Below are 21,410 nucleotides of genomic sequence, written 5' to 3'. Positions count from 1 at the left end.
AGGAGTGGAAAGAAAAAAGGAATGTACTTTTAATACAAAACTCATGTTGTTAATTCATAGATTAAGAAAAGGAATGGAGATACAGGAACTTAAGTTTTGTTGCTCATTCCTTAGCTGGTAACATTGTCATTAACTCTGAAGGTTTAGGTTTATAATGTATTTAGACTAGAGGGTAACTATAGTATTCCTTATCTTTGTCAATGCTCCTTGGATATGTAAAATAGTTGAGGACATTTGGCATCATTTCAGTGACATGCATCCATTTTGGCAGTTAGACCAGCAAAACATGACCCAATGGCTCTGGAAGGTTTGTATATATAAATATTGTAAAAATACGGGACTAAAAGGTAAGCATATGTTTATTTGGTTCCCTGGGCTGTCTAATGTCAGAACTGTTTAGAGAGAGGAATATTATTTCTGACAAAGTTCAGAGCTGTTCTTGTTTGGCTTATTTCAACACCAAAGAACAACCTCGATTGTTTAGAGAATAAAAGCAGATCCCAACCCAATGTCATTTCCACTGGACTGCTTAAAAATGGCTTCAGATGGTGATGTTGAGTGATACCCTTAAACTGCAAAGCCTCATCTGACTTGCTGAGATTTTTCCCATTGTCCAGCTTACCTTCCTTTCTTTTCCCAAATTTTTTTTTGAACTTTTCTTCTAGAGACCCTTACTCCCTCTTCAGTAATTTTTGTTTATTCTCCATTTCTATAATACACATATCACCTGATATAAAAATTATCACTCAGTGAAGACTTTCTACATGCCAAGACTTACACAATGTGCATTTGTACTGACCTGTTCAACTCCAGTTTGGTTCTGACATCAGCGACACGTGCAGCATTTTTTCCTCTGACCCTGACTGCCCAGCAGATCACAAGTAAAGGACATAGTCCCCCAGACTTCCATGTCTGCCCAAGACATCGCATACCAGTCATAAATTTGGGGGTCCCTTCTACCCCCTCAGGATACCAGCCTTAAGCTCAAGGCTCCCCAGCCTTCCTCACTTCTGACCTGCTGGCTCCTACTACTCCCTTGGGTTTGATAATTCACTAGAACTACTCACAGAACTCATGAAAGCACTATGCTTATAATTACAGTTTTAATTATAGCAAAAGGATACAAATGAAGAGGTGCTTAGGGTGAGATTTGAAAGGGTTCGCAATGCTGAGCATCCATGTTTCAAAGGATGTGCTACCCTCCCACATGAAGCAGTGTCTTTTACCAACCAGGAAGCTCGTAGAGCTTCTGTGTCGGGGCCTCATTACATAGTCATGATTGATTGAATCTGTCCCCCAACCCCCAGGTTGGGCTGATATCATCTGGTGGTCTTTATGTCCTAGCTAGCACTGCCCCCCTCATCACCTCATTAACATAAACCCTCGTCTGTGGTCTGGAGGCCTGTAAATAACAAAAGCACTTCAATTACTCAGAAAATTTCAAGGGGTTAGTGTAATTTCTCAGGAAACAAGGACAAAGATCAACTTAAGTAGTTAAACCATTCAACTTAAAATGCATTGTTTAATTCAGTCCTTACCATTTCATAAGAGTTAAGTCCTGTTGTTCCAATTTTAGTCATAAGACTGAGATTTAGAACATAACAAGTAATTTGCCTAAAATCACATGGCTAGCAACTGGTAAAGCTGAGTCTCAAACCCAGTTCTGTTTGCCTCCAAAGTATACTGAACTCTTCTATATTTCCTTTTATTCATCTATCCATCCATCCTTCCAGCCATTCAACAAATATTTATTGAGCAATTACTGTATACCAGAAACAGTCATAATTACTGAGAATACAAAAATGATTAGAACATGGTCTATAGCTTCAGGGACCTTGAGTTCAGTGTGAAAAAGTAGACTCCACAGAGTGTAATGGAGGAATTATAGCAATGTGGTAAGACCTATACATTATAGAGAAATTAAGTCTGTCACTTAAGAAGGAAAGTGGCCCAAAGTTCATCCTTCGCTAAAAATCTTAAAATCCCATCTTAACATCTTTGAATTAAAAACTAACCCCCTCCCCTTTTACTTAAGAGATGTGTAGCTCCTCACCAATATTCTCAGCTTTGGAAGAGTGAGATTTTATCAGAGTTAAACTATGTATTCAGAAACAATTTAGGTAAAAAGAACATTAAAACAACAGTTAAAAGCCTGTCCTACATTAAATTTATCATTTTGTAATGGTTATAGTAGTATAGTTTTGCAGTGTGCATATTTTACAGGAATTCCTTGCTAAAGGTTCTTTCTCTTTGAAGAAAGAGAATGACTTTTGTTTATAAGGGCCTTATTTAATGACTCAGCACTCTAAGAGACAAATATCAATCAAAGTGGTTTTTCCAACACTGTTGTTTTTATTGTATGCATGAGGTAGTATGAGGTAATAAAAAAAAATAGTCACACTTTAATTACAGGAATTCCTTAGTCCTGGGCTGCCAAGCTTTCTTTCCTTAAATTGTTTTTAAAGCCCTAGCAATGAGGACCTCTACCACCTCATTCCAGCAAGTCTTTGCTCAAATCCCACCTTCCTAAGGTGAAATATTGAAAGTATTTAAAATTACATTGCACACCACCTCATTTTCTATCTCCTTGCGTGTTTTACCTGGAAAATCATTATCACCTGACTATTTCTAGAAATACAAATTCTTGGACTTTACAGTAGATCTACTGAATCGGAAATACAGGGATGGGACCCACCACTCTATGCTAATGAGCCCTCCAGGTGATTCTGATGCACTCTTCAACTTGAGAACCATTAGAGCCAGAAAGAAAGATCCTGAAGACCATCTCAGACTTTTGTACCCTCCTTTTTTCTTGTTGTTTTACTGGTATGATTATCTCCTGGGAAGGGAATGGTCTAAAACTGCAATACTATCCTCTCCTGGAGAATAGTTATTCACATTCTTCCTTTTCCTGGAAGAAGAAAGAATTGTTAGATGACAGATGGCCAGAACCCTTCCAGCCTACAAAGCAGGATTGTTCAGCGAAGGTTTCTTGACACAATGTGTCCTTTTCAGATTTTTTTTTGGCTTTTAGTATCCTTATCAAAAATAACTGATAATTGGTTGTAATGATTAATATGTGATTATTAGGAAAATGAGCTTTGGAGTCAGACATACAAGAAATTTAGTAACAGTCTTTCAACTTCATAGAAGTGTGGCCTTGAGAACATTACTTAACATTTTTGAGTTTTAGGTCCCACCCTAGAATAACGGAGATTACACTTCCTTGTGAAAGTTTTTCGAGACTAGAAGTGAAGATACGTGTAGAACTTTTAGTACAGGCCCTCGCTTGAATTCTTAAATGTTCAGGTAAGAGCATGTATTGTTATTCTGTCTCATTTTAGGTTTCTGAGGTAAGGGCCTCAGATATTTTTTGGAAAAAAAAAAAATTTATTAGAAGAACTATTTAAAGTAAGAGCTAGTCATAAGGATAAGAAAACCAAATGATTTTCCAAAAATGTACATTTACATCAAATTAAACGGAAGTGAATTATAAGCTTTAGATATTAGGTAATATCAATTAGATATTATTAGATTATATTAATTAGATAGCAATATAATATTTAGTATTATCAAATGCTTACTGTGTCCAGATACTGTCCTAAAAGCTTTATCTGGTGTATTTTCATTTAGCTATATATAACAAAAGGAAACCCTGGTTGCATTGTGATTAAGTGCTAAGGCTACTAACCAAAAGGTCAGCAGTTCGAATCCACCAGGTGCTCTTTGGAAACTGGGCAGGGGGGCAGTTCTACTCTGTCCTACAGGGTAGCTATGAATCGGAATCGACTCCACGGGGACTTGTTTTTTTTTATTTAGTATGTAACAAAAAGTACCTTTGCAGGTATTAGACACGGTGAATGCAGATATAGAAGAAGAATTCTTTCATGGGACTTAGAATTAGTGGGTGAGACAGACCTGTTAAAACTACAAATATGAAGTAATTGATATGCCCAGTATATTATGGGAGTGCATTGGAAGAGTACCTAGGAACGGTCAGGGAAGGCTTTATGGAAGAGAGGACATTAGAACTGAATTTTCTTATTTTTAAAAGAATGAAAAAAAAGTCTATCAAGCAAGATTGATATGTGGAGGAGGGGTGAGGAGAAGGATGTGATTAGGGTGGCAAAGAGACTATGAGGAATTGAGTTGGGTCTTCCAGGCAGGCAGAGGAAACGGTTTTTGAAAAAGACCCCATATGTGTGATACCATGTGTTTCACACCCATTTCTTGCTTGGTCAAGAAGATGTGCTTAGACCTGTGACTGAGATGTACAACCTTACAGGGCTCTTTAAGGACTTAGCCTTGTTTACTTCTCCCCTCACCTTTTGCTCCTCCTGATACCTCCTCCTCTAACCCACCCTAGTAGCCTACTTAGGAGGTGTGGAGCTTCAAACTAGTCATAGTATTTCTTATAGTCTCAAGATTCTCATTTGTTAAATGGTAAAAATACTGTGCCTACCTCAAACACTTGTCATTACTTGTTTTTAAATGATAGCAGGATGTTAAGGGAGAGGTGGTGGGAAACTGAATTAATATTGTAGCTGATGCATTTCGCCACTGAAGAAAGACATCTGATATACCTGATCTGACAATCCATCAGTCTTACTCATTAAAACGATTAAATCAATTAAAAAAAATATGAATGAACTCAATTTCAAGAGGAAAAACTTAAATTTCAAAAAATATCTGTATATTTTTGAGTGAGGCAGAGAAAAGGATCCCTCCTTTCCTTAGAACTCTCTTAGACCCACAGTCCTTCATAAAAAAAAAAAAGATCTTTTAATTAGTCATCAGTGAACGTTTAAAAATGTGTTTGGTTTCATCTTCGCTGTATGATTGCAAAACTTTGAATAGCCTCCTTTCATTTCTGTGGCCTCAGCACGTCAACAGGTAGTCCCCTGCTTATGACTTATTCGAGCAGGACAAACCCCACTTTAGACTGTCTTTTTTAATTTTGTTTACATTTTACCATTAGTAATATGTACTACATACAGTGTTGCAGCATGTAATTTGCTGATATTATCATTCTCAGGTGGTCACTTACAGGTGTTCGAAGATCAGATCTATAAAAATGCTGATAATAAAAGGCAATAATATTTAACAGTAAAAAAGAGGTATTCGACTTAACGTCAGAACCGATTAAGGAAGGAGCTGTAAGTCAGGGACTACCTGTATAATGATAGTCGTAACAGCATTCTTTTAAAGGTCACCTGCTAAAATTGGTGGAAAACCACTGCTTGTAAATAAAAGGCAACATATTTTGCATGTGAACCAGATTAAATATGTGAAAATTGTTTTAAGCAGTTCCTTTTTCTGCCTCCCTCAAAAACCCAGGGATTGTGAAGTAACCAATTACTAGTACCTTCCTTCTTCATGCTTCCTCACAAAATTCTGTCTTACCTTGTGCAAAACAAAAGCATTTCAAATGAGAAAACAGCTGCTTCTCTAAGTTTCTGCAAATCAGATTCCCTTCTGTATTTCTCACGTCACAGTAATGTTAGTCTAGTTCTTATCTGGATGCTGGTTGTCTAGGACAGCCCAATATTGCACTGTAGGCACTCATCGATGCTATTAACAAAAAGCATTTCTGACATTTGTGTGGTCTTCTACAATTTTTGGAAACCCTGGTGGCGTAGTGATTAAGTGCTATGGCTGCTAACTAGAAGGTCGGCAGTTTGAATCTGCCAGGCGCTCCTTGGAAACTCTATGGAGCAGTTCTACTCTGGCCTATAGGGCCGCTATGAGTCGGAATCGAGTCAATGGCACTGGGTTTTCTACAATTTTTAGCAGGCTGCTTCTGTGCTATCATATCTGGTCAACCATTTTATAGATGCAGGAAATCAGATTTAGAGAGGATAAATAACTTGTCCATAATACCATCCCTAGTAAGTGACTAGAACCATGAGTTGAATTCTTGTCTTCTATTCCAAAGTTATTCAGAAACACTGAAGAATAGCTGCATGGCTTGAGGGGGAGGGGACAGGGGACAGGATTTGTTGCTATGGAAGTTGGAAAGAAGACAAGTTGGAATGGGGTGTTTTACATTATTCCTTCCTTATCCTTTACAAATAAAATGTCCTTGTGTCTATCTTTTGGGAACCAGTCATGAGTAAAGAAGTGGTCATCACCAAAATTGTTGAGGGCAGAAGAGATATTTTAAATAGATCAGTATAATAAAACTCCATGTCCAAAATCACCAAGCTTCAGCAATTGTTATGCGTCACCTATTTTTAAAAGTAATTCTCACTGCCTGGTGTTATATACTTTTTAAAAATACCTTTATTTACAGGCTAATAAAGGTAGCCTGTAATAACACCCTCCCCCATTAGAACTGAAGACCCACGAGAACACACACTTAGAACAATCCCTGGCACATTGCAGGTGCATAAAAATATTTGTTGAGTAAATTAATAAATGAATCACTAATTAAGAGAAGCTCGTATTAGATCTAATGGACTCTAAAATAGTTGTAGAGATTTGCAAGAATCTTGTTTTGCATTTAAATATTTTTTGTTGCTGTTGTCATTTTGTTTTTAATACTAATATTGCTGAATGTTTATGTTCTAGATTTGCTTATTTGGTGAGAAGTGGCGGAATCAATTCACATAGGTTGTTTTTAAGTCACTGATATTTTGAAATTTCTATCAAGAATCCAAAATATTAATCTCATTAACTTTCATATATTTTCCACTAATAGCCTTGTTTTAAGGGTGTCCTTTTTCTCATTGGAAACCCTCATGGCATAGTGGCTAAGAGCTACGACTGCTAACCAAAAGGTCGGCAGTTCGAATCCACCAGGTGCTCCTTGGAAACCCTGTAAGGCAGGTCTACCCTGTGCTGTAGGGTCACTATGAGTCAGAATTCACTGAATGGCAATGGGTTTTTTTTTTTTCTCTTCAGTGGAAATGTTTTTTTAGAAGCTATCATACACATCTTTAGACAAGCACAAAGCAGAATCCTATCCTAAATTCTGCTCTTTAAAAAGGTATTTTAAAATAAGTTGCTAACTTCACCACCATTTTTTAATTTTTTTGAAGCGCCTTATTCTTACAAAGATCAGTGTGTTTTAGTGTTTTGTGTTTCTTTTATCCTCCAAGCCCACTTAGTGTGGTTTTCACATGAAGATACAAAAATTTCTTCAGGGTAGGTATAGTGTCATTTTTATCTTTGAGGCCCTAGTACCCAAAATAGCATCTTACAAATAGTTGGCTCATAGTGCATGTTTGTTGTGTAATTAAACTGTAAAATGTTAATTAAGTGGATCTGATAAGATTTAAGTGTATTTGTTAGTATATAATTTTATCATGGGGAGCCCTGGTGGCATACTGGTTAAGAGCCAGGCTGCTAACCAAAAGTTGGAATCTACCAGCTACTCCTTGAAAACCCCATAGGGCCCTTCTACTCTGTCCTATGGGGTCACTATGAGTTGAAATTGATTTGATGGCAACAAGTTTTTGAATCTTATTAAGGTTTCTGGAATTTCTGCTCTATTCGGGACACTGTGTTAGGCATTTAAACATTAGTTATTGTTCCTTGGGGTGTAGAAAAAAAAAATTGTAGCTTTTCTAGTAGATCTCATATTTTTTTTTTTATAAAGCAGCAGTCTTGCAAGTTTCCCTTCAGTTCCCAAGTATGTAATGTCCACGTTGGTCTAAGTTCTGCTGCAGAACTAATTAACTCTGAAATATGAGTGACAAATCATCACAAGACAGGTTTATCTCTTGCCCATGCAGTGACTTCCATGGGCCTTGTGACTCCCCAGGGCAGCTTCCACTAAGTGGTAATTCAAGGATTCAGTCTGCATCTGTCTTCTGGTTCAACTCATGTCTTTTAGGTCCCATGGAAGGGAAATGACTTCCCTGGCTCATTCCAGAAGTGCCAAGTATTGCTTGCACTCATAGTCCAGTGGTCAGATTAGTCATATGGTCCATAGTAACCGCAAGAAGCCTGCAAGTCTGGTCTACTGAGTACTCAGGAAGGACAGGAAATGATATAATGGCAATAATAGAGTCTACATGCCGTAGAGCTCAGAGCTCAAGGAAATGCACATTTATTAATTCATTTAACTAACATTTAAAGTCCCTGGGTGGCACAGTTGGTTAGGCACTTGTCTATTAACCAAAAGGCTGGCAGTTTGAACACATCCAGAGGCACCACAGAAGAAAGACCTGTTGATCTGCTTCCAAAAGGTCACAGAAATTGAAAACCCTACAGTTTTACTCTGACACACATAGGGTGCCATTAGTAGGAATCAATTCGGTCACAACTGGGAACATTTACTAAGCATTTAACTGTTAATTTAAGGCCCATAGATGCCTAATCTTATTTACTGCCGCAATGGCTCCTAACCATAAAAGACATGTATACTCCATGAATATAGTTAAGTCTGACTATAAAATGCACTTTTTAGGACAGTTATTATTTTTTTAGAATAGTTTTTTTTTTATATATATATATAATAGAAAAATAATTTTAAATGGAAGCGTCTTATATAAATGTTTATTTTTGCTCTTATGTAAAGAAATCTGGAGCAAGGCAGTCCACAGAGGGTATGGTAACTCTCCATTTATTGAAGATAACGATTTAGATCATAAAGTCAATGTTACAGGCACTAGGAGGGAGGAGGAAAGGGGAAAAGGAGAGGGAAAGGAAGGCCAGCGTCCAACTGAGACAACTTTTAAGGAGCCGTCCTTGTTGTTATAATAACACTTCCACCACCACCACCTTGGCCAGAACATAGTCACGCGTAAGTGTAAGTGGTTCTGGGAAACATATTTTGGCTGGCCACTTTGCTTCCCTGAATAAAAGTAATGCTGTGTTACTAAGAAAGAATCTGAGAATAGATATTAAGTGAACAATTAGCAATTTCTGCTGTAGCTAAGAAGGGTCACACACACAATGCACACATACACACACACGTTTTGTTATAGTGATGTACACACAAAACATAAGCTATTTCATCAGTTTCTACATGTCCACTTTAGTAACACTGGTGATATCCTTCAAGTTGTGCAACCATTCTTGCTATCTTTTTATGAAGTATCCCACCACCGTTAATATACATTTAATGCATTCTAAACAAACCTCCCCCTCCCCCCCACACACACTTTTGATATGATGCCAGTTTCCTTTGAAATTGTTCTCCAGCTGCTTCTAAAAAACCTAACTAGGGCAAGAAGAGTAACAGCATTAGATTTTTGTCTCCTATTATTTTTTGCAGGTACATAGTAAATGTTTGGTAAGTATTTCTGCCATTGACTTTGCAGTCAATAGGAACATTGTTGATTGAATTTAGACACACCAAAGCAATTAATAATTTAGTCAAATATAGTAATGTAAGAACTTGAATTTGTCCTTAGCTTATTCCACATGGCCCTATTTATATTTCTCCACATTTTTAATTAATGTTTTCCTCCAAAAAAGGACCTACTTAGAAGCATATGAACTTGTTTTAATACTGACATTTCATAAACAACATTCTTTATTCCCTTAGGCTCAAAACTATGAGAGGCAATGAAATAAAACTTGAGCTATCATGAAGCCCAGAAATAAAGCTTTAGATTCAGCATGTTTATTCCATATTATATAAAATCGATTTGCCTTATTTTGTTTTCTCTAACTTCATCTGCCTTATCTACAGGCTATACATCGATGGTCCATTTGGAAGTCCATTTGAAGAATCACTGAACTATGAGGTTAGCCTCTGCGTGGCTGGAGGCATTGGAGTAACCCCATTTGCATCAATACTCAACACTCTGCTGTATGTCATTTTGATCCATTTTATTAGTCCAGATAGAGAACTGTGAACATTTAAGAGGTCTGTCTTTTGAAGTATGGAATAATTGCTTACAGAATTCTTCTACTCATTGTTTGAGGTATTCCATTTACTGATTGATGAGGGGGATAATTCAGTTATTCTCAGCATGTGCTTTATTGCCCCCACTAAGCTGTCTTATAAAATATGTCAGTATCAGGATTGTCCATTCTTCTCTTTTCCTTCTACTAAAATCATTCCCTACTGTCCATTTCTCTACCTTCTCATCAGTGCTAAGGGGTACTACTCATTCATTCAATCATCAGATGTTTTTTAGCTTCTCCTGAGGACCAGTTGGTCTTATACACCCACTGTCATTGAGTCAATTCCGACTCATAGCAACCATATAGAACAGAGGAGAACTGCCCCATAGAGTTTCCAAGGAACGGCTGGTGGACTTGAACTGCGACCTCTTGGTTAGCAGCTGTAGCACTTAACCACTACGCCACCAGGGTTTCCATTGGTCTTATAGATACTGGGAATACAGAAATGAACAAAACAGAGTCTGTGTACTTAAGAAACTTGCTTTCAGTGGGGCCTGTAAAAAATAAATAAACAATTCATAAATATAAAAATTCAGAGGATGATTAGAACTGTCATGAAAAGAAGACAGATTAATAGGATTTGGAAATAAAGAACTGGGGTTCCTGTGGAAATGTGGTCAGTGAAGGCTTTTCTGAGGAGACGACAGATGAACACATCATTCCTTGGTCTGTTACTCAGAAAATTTACAACAGACTGAAGAAAAGAGACTTCAAAAGTAAGATTGCTTAAAGAGAAAATATTATTTCAGTTATATTAATTCTAGGAAAATTCTACGTTATTTTAATTCCAAGCAAAAATTAATTGATTGATATTAATTGCCATGAAATCACAAATAAAATGACAGCAGGAACTTATCTCCAAATCTGTTCCATTCATTTTTCAGGTAGGTACCAGTTGCATTAAAAGTCTGCTTTATGAAGTGCCCAAAAACAAACACTGAGTTGAAACAATATATTTTCATGATACCTAATTTGAATTTTAAATGCATGATATAAATTTGAAACTTTTTGGAGTTTCTTACAAAAATAACTATATTCTAAGCCAGGAAACATTTGTTTCTGACAAACACATTACAAGTTATTAGGATGCCTAATGTTATGTTTTTTTAATGTTATGAAAAGGGAAGAACATTTTCTTAACCTCAACCCTACTTCATAATTATAAATATGTATCCAGACTTGAAATTATGGGTTGCTGGAATGCATTACATACTAGATGGTTGTGAAATCTCTTTCTTTAATGATTATTAAGAAGGGGATAAACAACCAACTTTCTGGAATGGTTTCGGGTCATTTTGATCAGAAGCCAGGATAAGACTGGATGACCTTGGAGACCTGCTCAGTGATAGAATTTACTGAAAATAGAATACTTGTTTTTCTTAGATGCAGTATCCAATATTATCTTGATCTGGAAGCTTAACCTAGTACCTTTTACTAGAAACAGGTGATATGCATATAATATTCACAAGTATAATCATTTAAATGTATGGGGTATGTCATATCGTTAAGTCATCATGTTGCATTTTAAATTTACTTGTGGTTATAGAAAGTGCTATATCAGACACTAAAATGTAAATGACTGGTTTCTCTCTTGGTTACTTACTAATGAAAAGCAAACTTTTAAGGATCTAGGGTTTTTTTTTTTGCCCTCCTAATGCCTGTTATGTAATTTTAATTTTAAAGGGATGACTGGAAACCATACAAGCTTAGAAGACTGTATTTTATCTGGGTGTGCAGAGATATTCAATCCTTCCGTTGGTTTGCAGACTTACTCTGTGTGTTGCATAACAAGGTAAAATTAGTTTTGCAATTTTTTTTCTAATTTTAGAAAAAAATCCAGCAATTGCCTTTCATATTACAAAAATAACAAACGCTTGTTATAGAATAAATGAGAAAATATGCAGATAAATAACAAAGAGAAAAAAATCTCTTAAGCCTAAAACACAGAGGTAACTTCTATCAATAATTTGGTACATATCTTTCCAGATATCACTGTTTGTGGGTTTGAATATATATCTATAGCAAAGAATGTTTTTACATAGAAATGTATGCATGTGTCTGTAGGGTAGTGAGAAAAGCTAGATGAAGGGAAACTTATTTACCTGTTATTTATTTGTCTTTATTTATTAAAATTATACAATTAATACACAAATGCAAATAAATTAAATTATAAATAAATAAAGCAAAATCCTCCCTGACTACTTTCCCCACCCAGTTTATATAAACAGAGGTACCTTGTGGATATTCTATAAATTGTATCATACTGTGTGTGTCATTCTGAAAATTGCTTTTTTTAACTTACCACTTTATGTCTTGAACATTTTTTAGTATTAGTACATATAGAATTACCTCCTTTTTATAATGCTAAAGTATTTTATAGTATAGATGTATCTTTTCTGTGTTGGCATCTATGTCACCAAGTTCATTGCGTGTGTGCGTGCACGCGTGCACGCGCATGTGCGCAGGCTTGCACATGTGCATCCGGGGAGGGAGGAAGATAGAGAGAGAAACCAATAGCAATAAAGTGTAGTCAGAGCAAAGCCAACCATTACGAGATTCATTTTTGTCTTCTAGAAAAAGGAAGCATATGAAGACAACAACTCTTTTGCCCCTTTGTTGAATTTATTTTCCTTCAGATGATATTTTTCTTACTAAGTTTTGCTTTTCAAGATATTGAACTGTTCAATATATTCTCCATACTGTTTTATTCTGGCAGGTATAGTTCCCACTTAGACTTTTATACAAGGGAAACCAGTGCTGAATAGAAGGAAGGCAGAAAGAGGAATGTGTCTTTTCATTGTTTGTTTTTGTTTGTGTTGTTTTGTATTTTAACATTCTGTATTATACTTTCTAAGGCTCAGGAGAGTTAGAAAAAACAAATAATAGGCTAAGAAATTTGTTATGATTATTTTCTAGTATACATAGTACATATCACTACTGCTTTTTAAAAGAGAATCGTGTTCTTTATGGATGAACCCCTGGGTAAAATTTAGGAACTCGGTGGGAAGAAAATAAAGAATAATATTTGTGAAATATTTAGCTAAATATCAGTGTCGTGTTTAACTTGCTAGATTATGTAACTATTAAGATAACATAATTATTCCCTTCCATCAGCACCATCATATCTAGCTATACCAGTGGGGCAGGTTATTAATGTTAGAATCATGTATATATGTGTTGTTGTTGTTGTTAGATGCCATCCAGTCAGTTCCAGCTCATAACCACCCTATGTATAACAGAAGGAAACACTGCCTGGGTCCTGCACCGTCCTCATAATCATTGCTGTGTTTAAGCCTATTGTTGCAGCCACTGTGTCAATCCATCTCATTAAGGGTCTTCCTCTTTTTGCTGACCTTCTGCCTTATCAAGCATGATGTCCTTCTCCAGAGACAGGTCCCTCCTGATAACATGTCCAAAGTATATAAGATGAAATCTCACCATCTTCACTTCTAAGGAGCGTTTTCATTGTACTTCTTCTAAGACAGATTTGTTCATTCTTCTGGCAGTCCATATTATGAGTGTGTGTGTGTACATATATATCCACTTGCTTATGGGTGTTGACCATGATAAACCAAGATATATGTTAACAAATTCTAGGATTACATGTGTTAAAATAGGGAAAGTCTGAGTGTACAGAAAGAATTTTAATAAGCCTATTCATTTTTATGTCTCTTCAGTTTTGGCAAGAGAACAGACCTGACTATGTTAACATCCAGCTGTACCTCAGTCAAACAGATGGAATACAGGTATGTGGTTGGATATTATTGTAAATTAAACAAGTCTCTTGATAATAGAAGATTTACTATAGGAACTGTGCTGGAAGAGAATTTCTGCAGGTGTTTCATACAGAAGTTTCCTAGAGGAAGGCTTCCTTTGGACTGTATCCAGAAAACTCTTGGCTAGTAGTTGAAGTCAACCATACTGTGCCTTTCATTTGTCCTCCTCACAAGAGGCTGGAACAGACGTTCTGAGTCCATCTCTATTCCCTTATGTGTAACCTCAAGTCCTTACCCTTAGATATCAGGCCATAAATGAAGCCTTGTGACCGTGTTAGTCAAATGCAAGTTTTATGAGGAGATGGAAGATGAGGTCATACACAATTCAGTTTATTTCCCCCCATGGAAAACTAAAAATTAATAACTGTCATACATTATACACTCACTATGGTAGACCCTTTGCTAAGCATTTCATGTTTATTATCTCATATAATCTGAACAGATTCCAAAAGCAGATGATGTTATTATCTCCATTTACAGATTAAGAAACTAGTGTTTAGATACAGCATTTGAAGAGCAGGATAGGAATACAAATCTGGGTGTGAATGTTTTCACCAAATTTTAGTGTTTCCTATCATACATTTACGTAATACTCTGCATACAAAATAAGACTTGTCAGTTGCCAAAAATTATTCCAACCCTATTTTTTTCTAGTCAGATTTCTAACCTATTTGTCACATTAAAAAAAAAAAATCATTTTATTATGCTACTGTCATGAAACAGGTCAGTACCATTATTCCTCATGATACCACTGTAGTTAAGGCCTGGATCATAAATTACATTTGGTTCCCAGTTTAAGTCGGCCTGAGTCCTAGACACTTTCTCCTCTCTGCTCACTTCAGTGTAATTTTTCACCATCTATTTATATCTAATGTTCTGTTAATTAAGGATCCTTCGTGGCTTAGTGGTTAAGTGCTCAACGGCTAACCAAAAGGTCGATGGTTCAGACTCAGCAACTGCTGTGGGAGAAGGATGTGACAGTCTGCTTCTGTAAAGATTATAGCCTTGGAAATCCTATGGGGCAGTTCAGCTCTGTCCCATAGGTCACCATGAGTTGAAATTGACTTAAAAGCAATGGGTTTGGTTTGAGTTGGGTTCTGTTAATTGGAAATACCAGCCCATTTGCAGTCATTTGGTGATAGACATGAGGTTTGGAGCTCTGCGGTCTTGGCCTGTCTTTTCTAGGATTGTTTTTTTCCCAATTTACGGTGACATTTTGCAGTATTTTATTCATATAATGAGCCAAAGATGATAGCTGTACTTGTGGTGCATATATTTCCGTAAAGTGTATGTGCTGAGCCTCGTTTGAGAGTGAGCCATTAGAGTGCATTCTTTGTTTTACATTGCAGTTGTTTAAAAATGGAACTGAAGTCTAAGAATATCAGCCATTTGTGAGAATGGCATTCAGGAAGATAATGGATTTTAAAGGAAAAGAGGAAGGAAATGATGCTTTGAAATGACTGTACTTAATGGTTTGTTGTTTGACACTTATATTCTTTACATCACTGCAATTTGGTAGGAAGCCACAGCACCAGCAGAAAGGATGTTAGAGCAGTGAGTTATTTGTCTAAATCTGTGAGTCATATAAAATAAAATGCTTTCTTTTTGGCAGAAAATAATTGGAGAAAAATATCCGGCACTGAATTCGAGACTTTTTATTGGACGGCCTCGGTGGAAAATTCTGTTTGATGAAATAGCCAAATGTAACAGAGGGTAAGTACTGTTCCTCCAAGAACTTGACATGTGGTTAATGGTCATATGAAAATATTTCCAAATCACCACCTGAAGTTTTAAAAAGATGAATTAGCAATAGATGTACAAATTACAAACTCACTTAAATTCTCAATTGTCACGCTCAAAGGAGGAAGCAGGGGCAGGAATCAACCAAATATCTGCAAGTCCAAATAATTAAAATTTGGCCTAGAAAGAGTCAACAATGTGTTTATAAAATAGACTCTCCTGTTTTTAAAATTGCATAGACCTATATTTAAAATCCTTACAACTGGACCAAAACGCAATATCAAAATACATGGAGAAAAGATTGAAGTTCTCAAGGATTTCATTTTACTTGGATCTACAATTAATGCTCATGGAAACAACAGTCAAGAAATCAAACAACGGATTGCATTGGACAAATCAGCTACAAAAGAGCTCTTTAAAGTGTTAAAAAGCAAAAGATGTCACTTTGAGAACTAAGGTGTGCCTGACTCAAGCCATGGTATTTTCAGGCACCTCATATGCTTGCGAAAGCTGAATAATGAATAAGGAAGACAGAAGAAGAATTGATGCCTTGAATTTTGGTGTTGGTGAAGAACTGATTCAGATTGCAGCCATGTTTGAAACCACTTCTGTAGTATTTCCCTTCCCTGAAAGTATTTTTGGGCTGAGGGTGAAAAAGCATTATTTACAAAACAAAGTATGTATATGCCAGCTAAACCCTTTGCTTCGAGTTGATTCTGATCCATAGTGACACCATATGACAGAGTGGAACTGCCCCAAAGAGTTTCCAAGGAGCGCCTAGTGGATTCGAACTGCCGACCTTTGGTTAGCAGATGTAGTTCTTAACCACCATGCCACCAGGGTTTCCATATGTATGCCAACCAGTTCAGCCATATTCCTTTCCTATGTTTCTCCAATATCACCTGCCTTAGGTCTTATAGTGTTGTCATACTCACTAGTCTCTTGCTATGTACTACAGGCTTGTTCTTCCTTAATGCCATTTAACTGACCTCTGACAGACTTTCTTTTACTGGTTTTCGTAGTATTGTGCTGAAAACTTTGCTAGTTTCTTTTCCTGAATTCTAAAACTAAGCCCCAAAGCCGCAGAGGATCATTTACAGCAAATTAGATTGAGATTGTTGATATCTTTGGTTAGTTTTAAGGATTCTTGTTTGTTATACTCATGTTTTAGATAGTTTCCTATATTGGTTTGGTTGTTTGTTAATTTTCTTGAAACAGCAAAGTTGTTTTAGAAGAGTAGATGTGCACCATCTACTGTTGACATTTTGTACAACACTTTTGACATTATGTACTTGATTTTTTTTTTTTATGGGGCAGCTATCTAATACAATGCATTATTTTTAAAAAGATTTTTGTGTAGCATACTGAGGAAAAGAATGGATCCACATTTTTAGGATTCATTATTTAGCTAACAGTGACCATGTAAATATAACATTTTAGGTATAACATTTTGATTCACCACATGTACATAATTTGAAGAAATATAAATTAAAAAAAAATAGGACAGAGATGCATATAAAAACCCACTGCCATCGAGTCGATTCCGACTCATAGCAACCTTATAAATTAGTATAATTCTTCAACTTTTTTTCAGATGCACTCTAATATAAAGAACCCGAAAACCAAACCTAGTGCCATCAAGTCGATCCCGACTCATAGTGACCCTATAGGACAGAGCAGAACTGCCCCATAGAGTTTCCAGGAATGCCTGGCAGATTTGAACTGTGACCCTTTGGTTAGCAGCCGTAGCACTTAACCACTACGCCACCAGGGTTTCCATATAGATCACTAATAATTTCCATGCAATACTATGAGGCAGTATTCTAGAATATGGATAATTCGACCATTACTGCCTTATTATGGATATTCAGGCTACCTCTGCTTCTTCACTGTTACAAACAGTGCTGTAGTAATTGTCTGTTTACATAAATTCTCAGCGCTCTTGTGAAAGTATTGCAGTAGCTTAGGATCCTACAAGTGCAATTGCTGGCTCAGATGCTGCTGGCACATTTAGACATTGCCCTACAAGGCAAAAATCTGAATCAATTTACTTTTCCACACTTGCATGAGAGGGGTTCTTTGTGTGGCTTTTTTTAAGTCAGAAAATGAATTACATGATGGTTTTATCACATGAACATGAAAAGTGACGGAGCTTTTGGAGTCACCCTGTCTTACATCGTTATTTTACAAATGAAGAAGGTGAGAACCGAAAAGATAATGATTTGTCTAAAATAATGGCTAATGAGTTAGAAACTGGACATGAACCCATATCTTCTGACTACAGGTTCAATGGACTTCACCATAAGGCACATTTTGCTTGTCCCCAATAAAAAGTGACAGTCTTATTTTACCATATCCCTCTTGGGGATGAAGCCCTGCTGGTGCAGTGGTTAAGAGTTCAGGCTGACTGGTACTGGTACAACAGCAGATACATGGACCAATGGAACAGAATTAAGAATCCAGACATAAATCTATCCACATATGAGCAGTTGATATCTGACAAAGGCCCCAAAACAGTTAAATGGGGAAAAGACAGTCTCTTTAACAAATTGTGCTGGCATTTTTTTTTTTAAACTGGATATCCATCTGCAAAAAAATGAAACAAGACCCATACCTCACTCCATGCACAAAAACTAACTCAAAATGGATCAAAGACCTAAATATAAAATCTAAAACGATAAAGATCATAGAAGAAAAAATAGGGACGTTAGGAGCCCTAATACATGGCATAAACAGTATACAAAACATTATAAAGAACGTAGAAGAAAAACTAGTTAAATGGGAGCTCCTAAAAATCAAACACCTATGCTCATCCAAAGACTTCACCAAAAGAGTAAAAAGACTGCCTACAGACTGGGAAAAAGTTTTTAGCTATGACATTTCTGATCAGCGCCTGATCTCTAAAATCTGCATGATGCTGTAAAAACTCAACTGCAAAAAGACAACTAACCCAATTAAAAAATGGGCAAAAGAGATGAATAGACACTTCACTAAAGAAGACATTCAGGTAGCTAACAGATATATGAGGAAATGTTCACGATCATTAGCCATTAGAGAAATGCAGATCAAAACTACAGTGAGATTTCATCTCACTCCAACAAGGCTGGCATTCATCCAAAAACACAAAATAGTAAATGCTGGAGAGGCTGTGGAGAGATTGGAACACTTATACACTGCTGGCAGGAATGTAAAATGGTACAACCAATTTGGAAATCCATTTGGCGCTTCCTTAAAAAGCCAGAAATAGAACTACCATATGATCCAGCAATCCCACTCCTTGAAATATATATCCTATAGAAATAAGAGCCTTTACACAGATATATGCACACCCATGTTTATAGCAGCACTGTTTACAATAGCAAAATGATGGAAGCAACCAAGGTGCCCATCAACGGATGAATGGATAAAAAAATTATGGTATATTCACACAATGGAATACTACGCATTGGTAAACAACAGTGAGGAATCTGTGAAACATTTCATAACATGGAGGAACCTGGAAGGCATTATGCTGAATGAGATTAGTCAGTTGCAAAAGGACAAATATTGTATAAGACCACTATTATAAGAACTTGAGAAATAGTTTAAACTGAGAAGAAAACATTCTTTTGTGGTTACGAGAGGGGGGAAGGAGAGAGGGTAGGAGAGGGGCATTCACTAATTAGATAGTAGATAAGAACTACTTTAGGAGAAGGGAAAGACAGCACACAATACAGGGGAGGTCAGCACAATTGGACTAAACCAAAAGCAAAGAAGTTTCTTGAATAAACTGAATGCTTCAAAGGCCAGTGTAGCAGGGGCAGTGGTCTGGGGACCATGGTTTCAGGGGACATCTAAGTCAATTGGCATAATAAAATCTGTTAAGAAAACATTCTGCATCCCACTTTGGAGAGTGACGTCTGGGGTCTTAAACACTAGCAGGCAGCCATCTAAGATGTATCAATTGGTCTCAACCCACCTGGATCAAAGGAGAATGAAGAACACCAAGGACACAAGGCGATTACCAGCCCAAGAGACAGAAAGGGCCACATGAACCAGAGACTACATCATCATGAGACCAGAAGAACTAGATGGTGCCGAGCTATAACCGATGACTGCCCTAACAGGGAATACAACAGACAACCGCTGAGGGAGCAGGAGAGCAGTAGGATACAGACCCCAAATTCTCATAAGACCAAACTTAATGGTCTGACTGAGACTAGAGGGACCCCAGTGGTCATGGCTCCCAGACCATCTGTTGGCCCCGGACAGGAACCATCCCCGAAGCCAACTCTTCAGACATAGATTGGACTGGACAATGGGTTGGAGAGGGATACTGGTGAGGAGTGAGCTTCTTGGATCAGGTGGACACTTGAGACTATGTTGGCATCTCCTGCCTGGTGGGGAGATGAGAGGGTGGAGGGGGTTAGAAGCTGGCGAAATGGACATGAAAGAGAGAGTGGAGGGAGAGAGCGGGCTGTCTCATTAGGGGGAGAATAATTGGGAGTGTGTAGCAAGGTGTATATGGGTTTTTGTGCGAGAGACTGACTTGATTTGTAAACTTTCACTTAAAGCACAATAAAAATTACTAAAAAAAAAAAAAGAGTTCAGGCTGAGCTCAGTCTGCTAACCAAAAGGTCAGCAGTTTGAATCCACCAGCCACTCCTTGGAAACCTTATGGGGAAGTCCTATTCTGTCCTTTAGAGTCCCTATGAGTCGGAATCAGTGAGAGGCAATGGGTTTTTGTTTTCTGGCTCCTTGGGGGCAGTGAAGTGTTGCAGTAAACTGCTGTGTTCACTGTATAAGTTGCGGCAGAATGCTAACTGTAATATATTAAAAGCATCAATAACTAATTTCTCAGAAGCAGAGATATTCTAAATATTACTTTATTAACCTCAGTATTTAATGACCTGTCAGAAAATAATTTATTATATCTAGCCCAAATTCAGTTTTTTATCATTTATAATAAAATCGTATATCCTATATTTAGCTGTCTAGGTTTATGCAAAATGTAAAGGGAGAAAGTAAGAATTGATTTTACGTGGATTTAGAGTAAAGAATTGTTGGGATTGGGTGAAATATCTGAGATTGTATCTTTATTTTGCTACCTTGGAATGTCTTCAAAACAACACAGAATAGAAATACCTAGAGTTGGCCTCTTACATTTGTTTCTGTGTTCCTGGGTCAGCTGACTCAAAACTTCTGCATCTATAGTACAAGGAATTGGAATGAATAAGCTCTACGATCCCTTCCAATTCTAAGGGACCAGGTATTCATCATACGCAGTCTCACACAAATCTGCGTAGAAAAACAAATATTGGTATAAATATATTGGACACTAATAGAACTATTTCTAAACATCTGCCTCTAAAGATCATTCGCTGCTTAGAACTTGTGTCTATGTCCACTTCTCTCATTGAAGTTTTTACAGCTAAATCTCTGGGTGGTGTTTAGAATGCAGAAGTCTAGTGCAAGTGTAGTGTGCAAATGGATTGCAAAGAAATTGTAGATATTGAAAAACTTCCAAGATTTCATTACATTAGTGAAAGTAACAGTGGGGAATGCCTCAAATCACACAAATGAGGATCTTACAGAATAAAAACAAGTTAACAGTTGAAAAAGAAAAAGTAAAAAACATCATGATATTATGGATGCTTTAAAAAATGATTTTATTATGAAATTTTTAAGAGGAGCCTTTGGGAATAGAAGTAAAATTCCTCAACGTAACAAAGGGCATTTATACAAAGCCGAGGGCCAACATCATCCTAAATGGAGAGAGTCTGAAAGCATTCCTCTTGAGATGGGAACCAGACAGGGATGCGCTTTATCACCATTCTTATTCAACACTGTGCTGGAGGTCCTAGCCAGAGCAATTAGGCTAGATAAAGAAATAGGAGGCATTGAAATTGATAAGGAGGAAGTAAAAGTATCCCTATTTGCAGATGACATGATCTTATACACAAAAAACTCTAAAAATCCACAAGAAAACTACTGGAAGTAATAGAAGATTTCAGCAAAGTATCAGAATACAAGATAAACATACAAAAATGAGAT

General features: G+C 36.9%; 1 protein-coding gene across 1 annotated transcript in view; it reads left to right on the top strand.

Annotated features, from left to right (window-relative positions):
• The window catches only part of NOX4 (NADPH oxidase 4), a 178,907-nt gene that overhangs the window by 144,024 nt on the left and 13,473 nt on the right, over window positions 1–21,410 (top strand). The window contains exons 13-16 of the mRNA XM_003418556.4: window positions 9,644–9,763; window positions 11,545–11,653; window positions 13,539–13,607; window positions 15,250–15,350. Of these exons, the coding sequence (XP_003418604.2) occupies window positions 9,644–9,763; window positions 11,545–11,653; window positions 13,539–13,607; window positions 15,250–15,350 (399 nt within the window). The remainder of the gene's footprint in view (window positions 1–9,643; window positions 9,764–11,544; window positions 11,654–13,538; window positions 13,608–15,249; window positions 15,351–21,410) is intronic.

The sequence above is a fragment of the Loxodonta africana genome, chromosome 7 (genome assembly GCF_030014295.1).
Source record: "Loxodonta africana isolate mLoxAfr1 chromosome 7, mLoxAfr1.hap2, whole genome shotgun sequence".
Lineage (NCBI taxonomy): Eukaryota > Metazoa > Chordata > Mammalia > Proboscidea > Elephantidae > Loxodonta > Loxodonta africana.
This window is presented reverse-complemented; position numbering and strand designations above follow the sequence as displayed.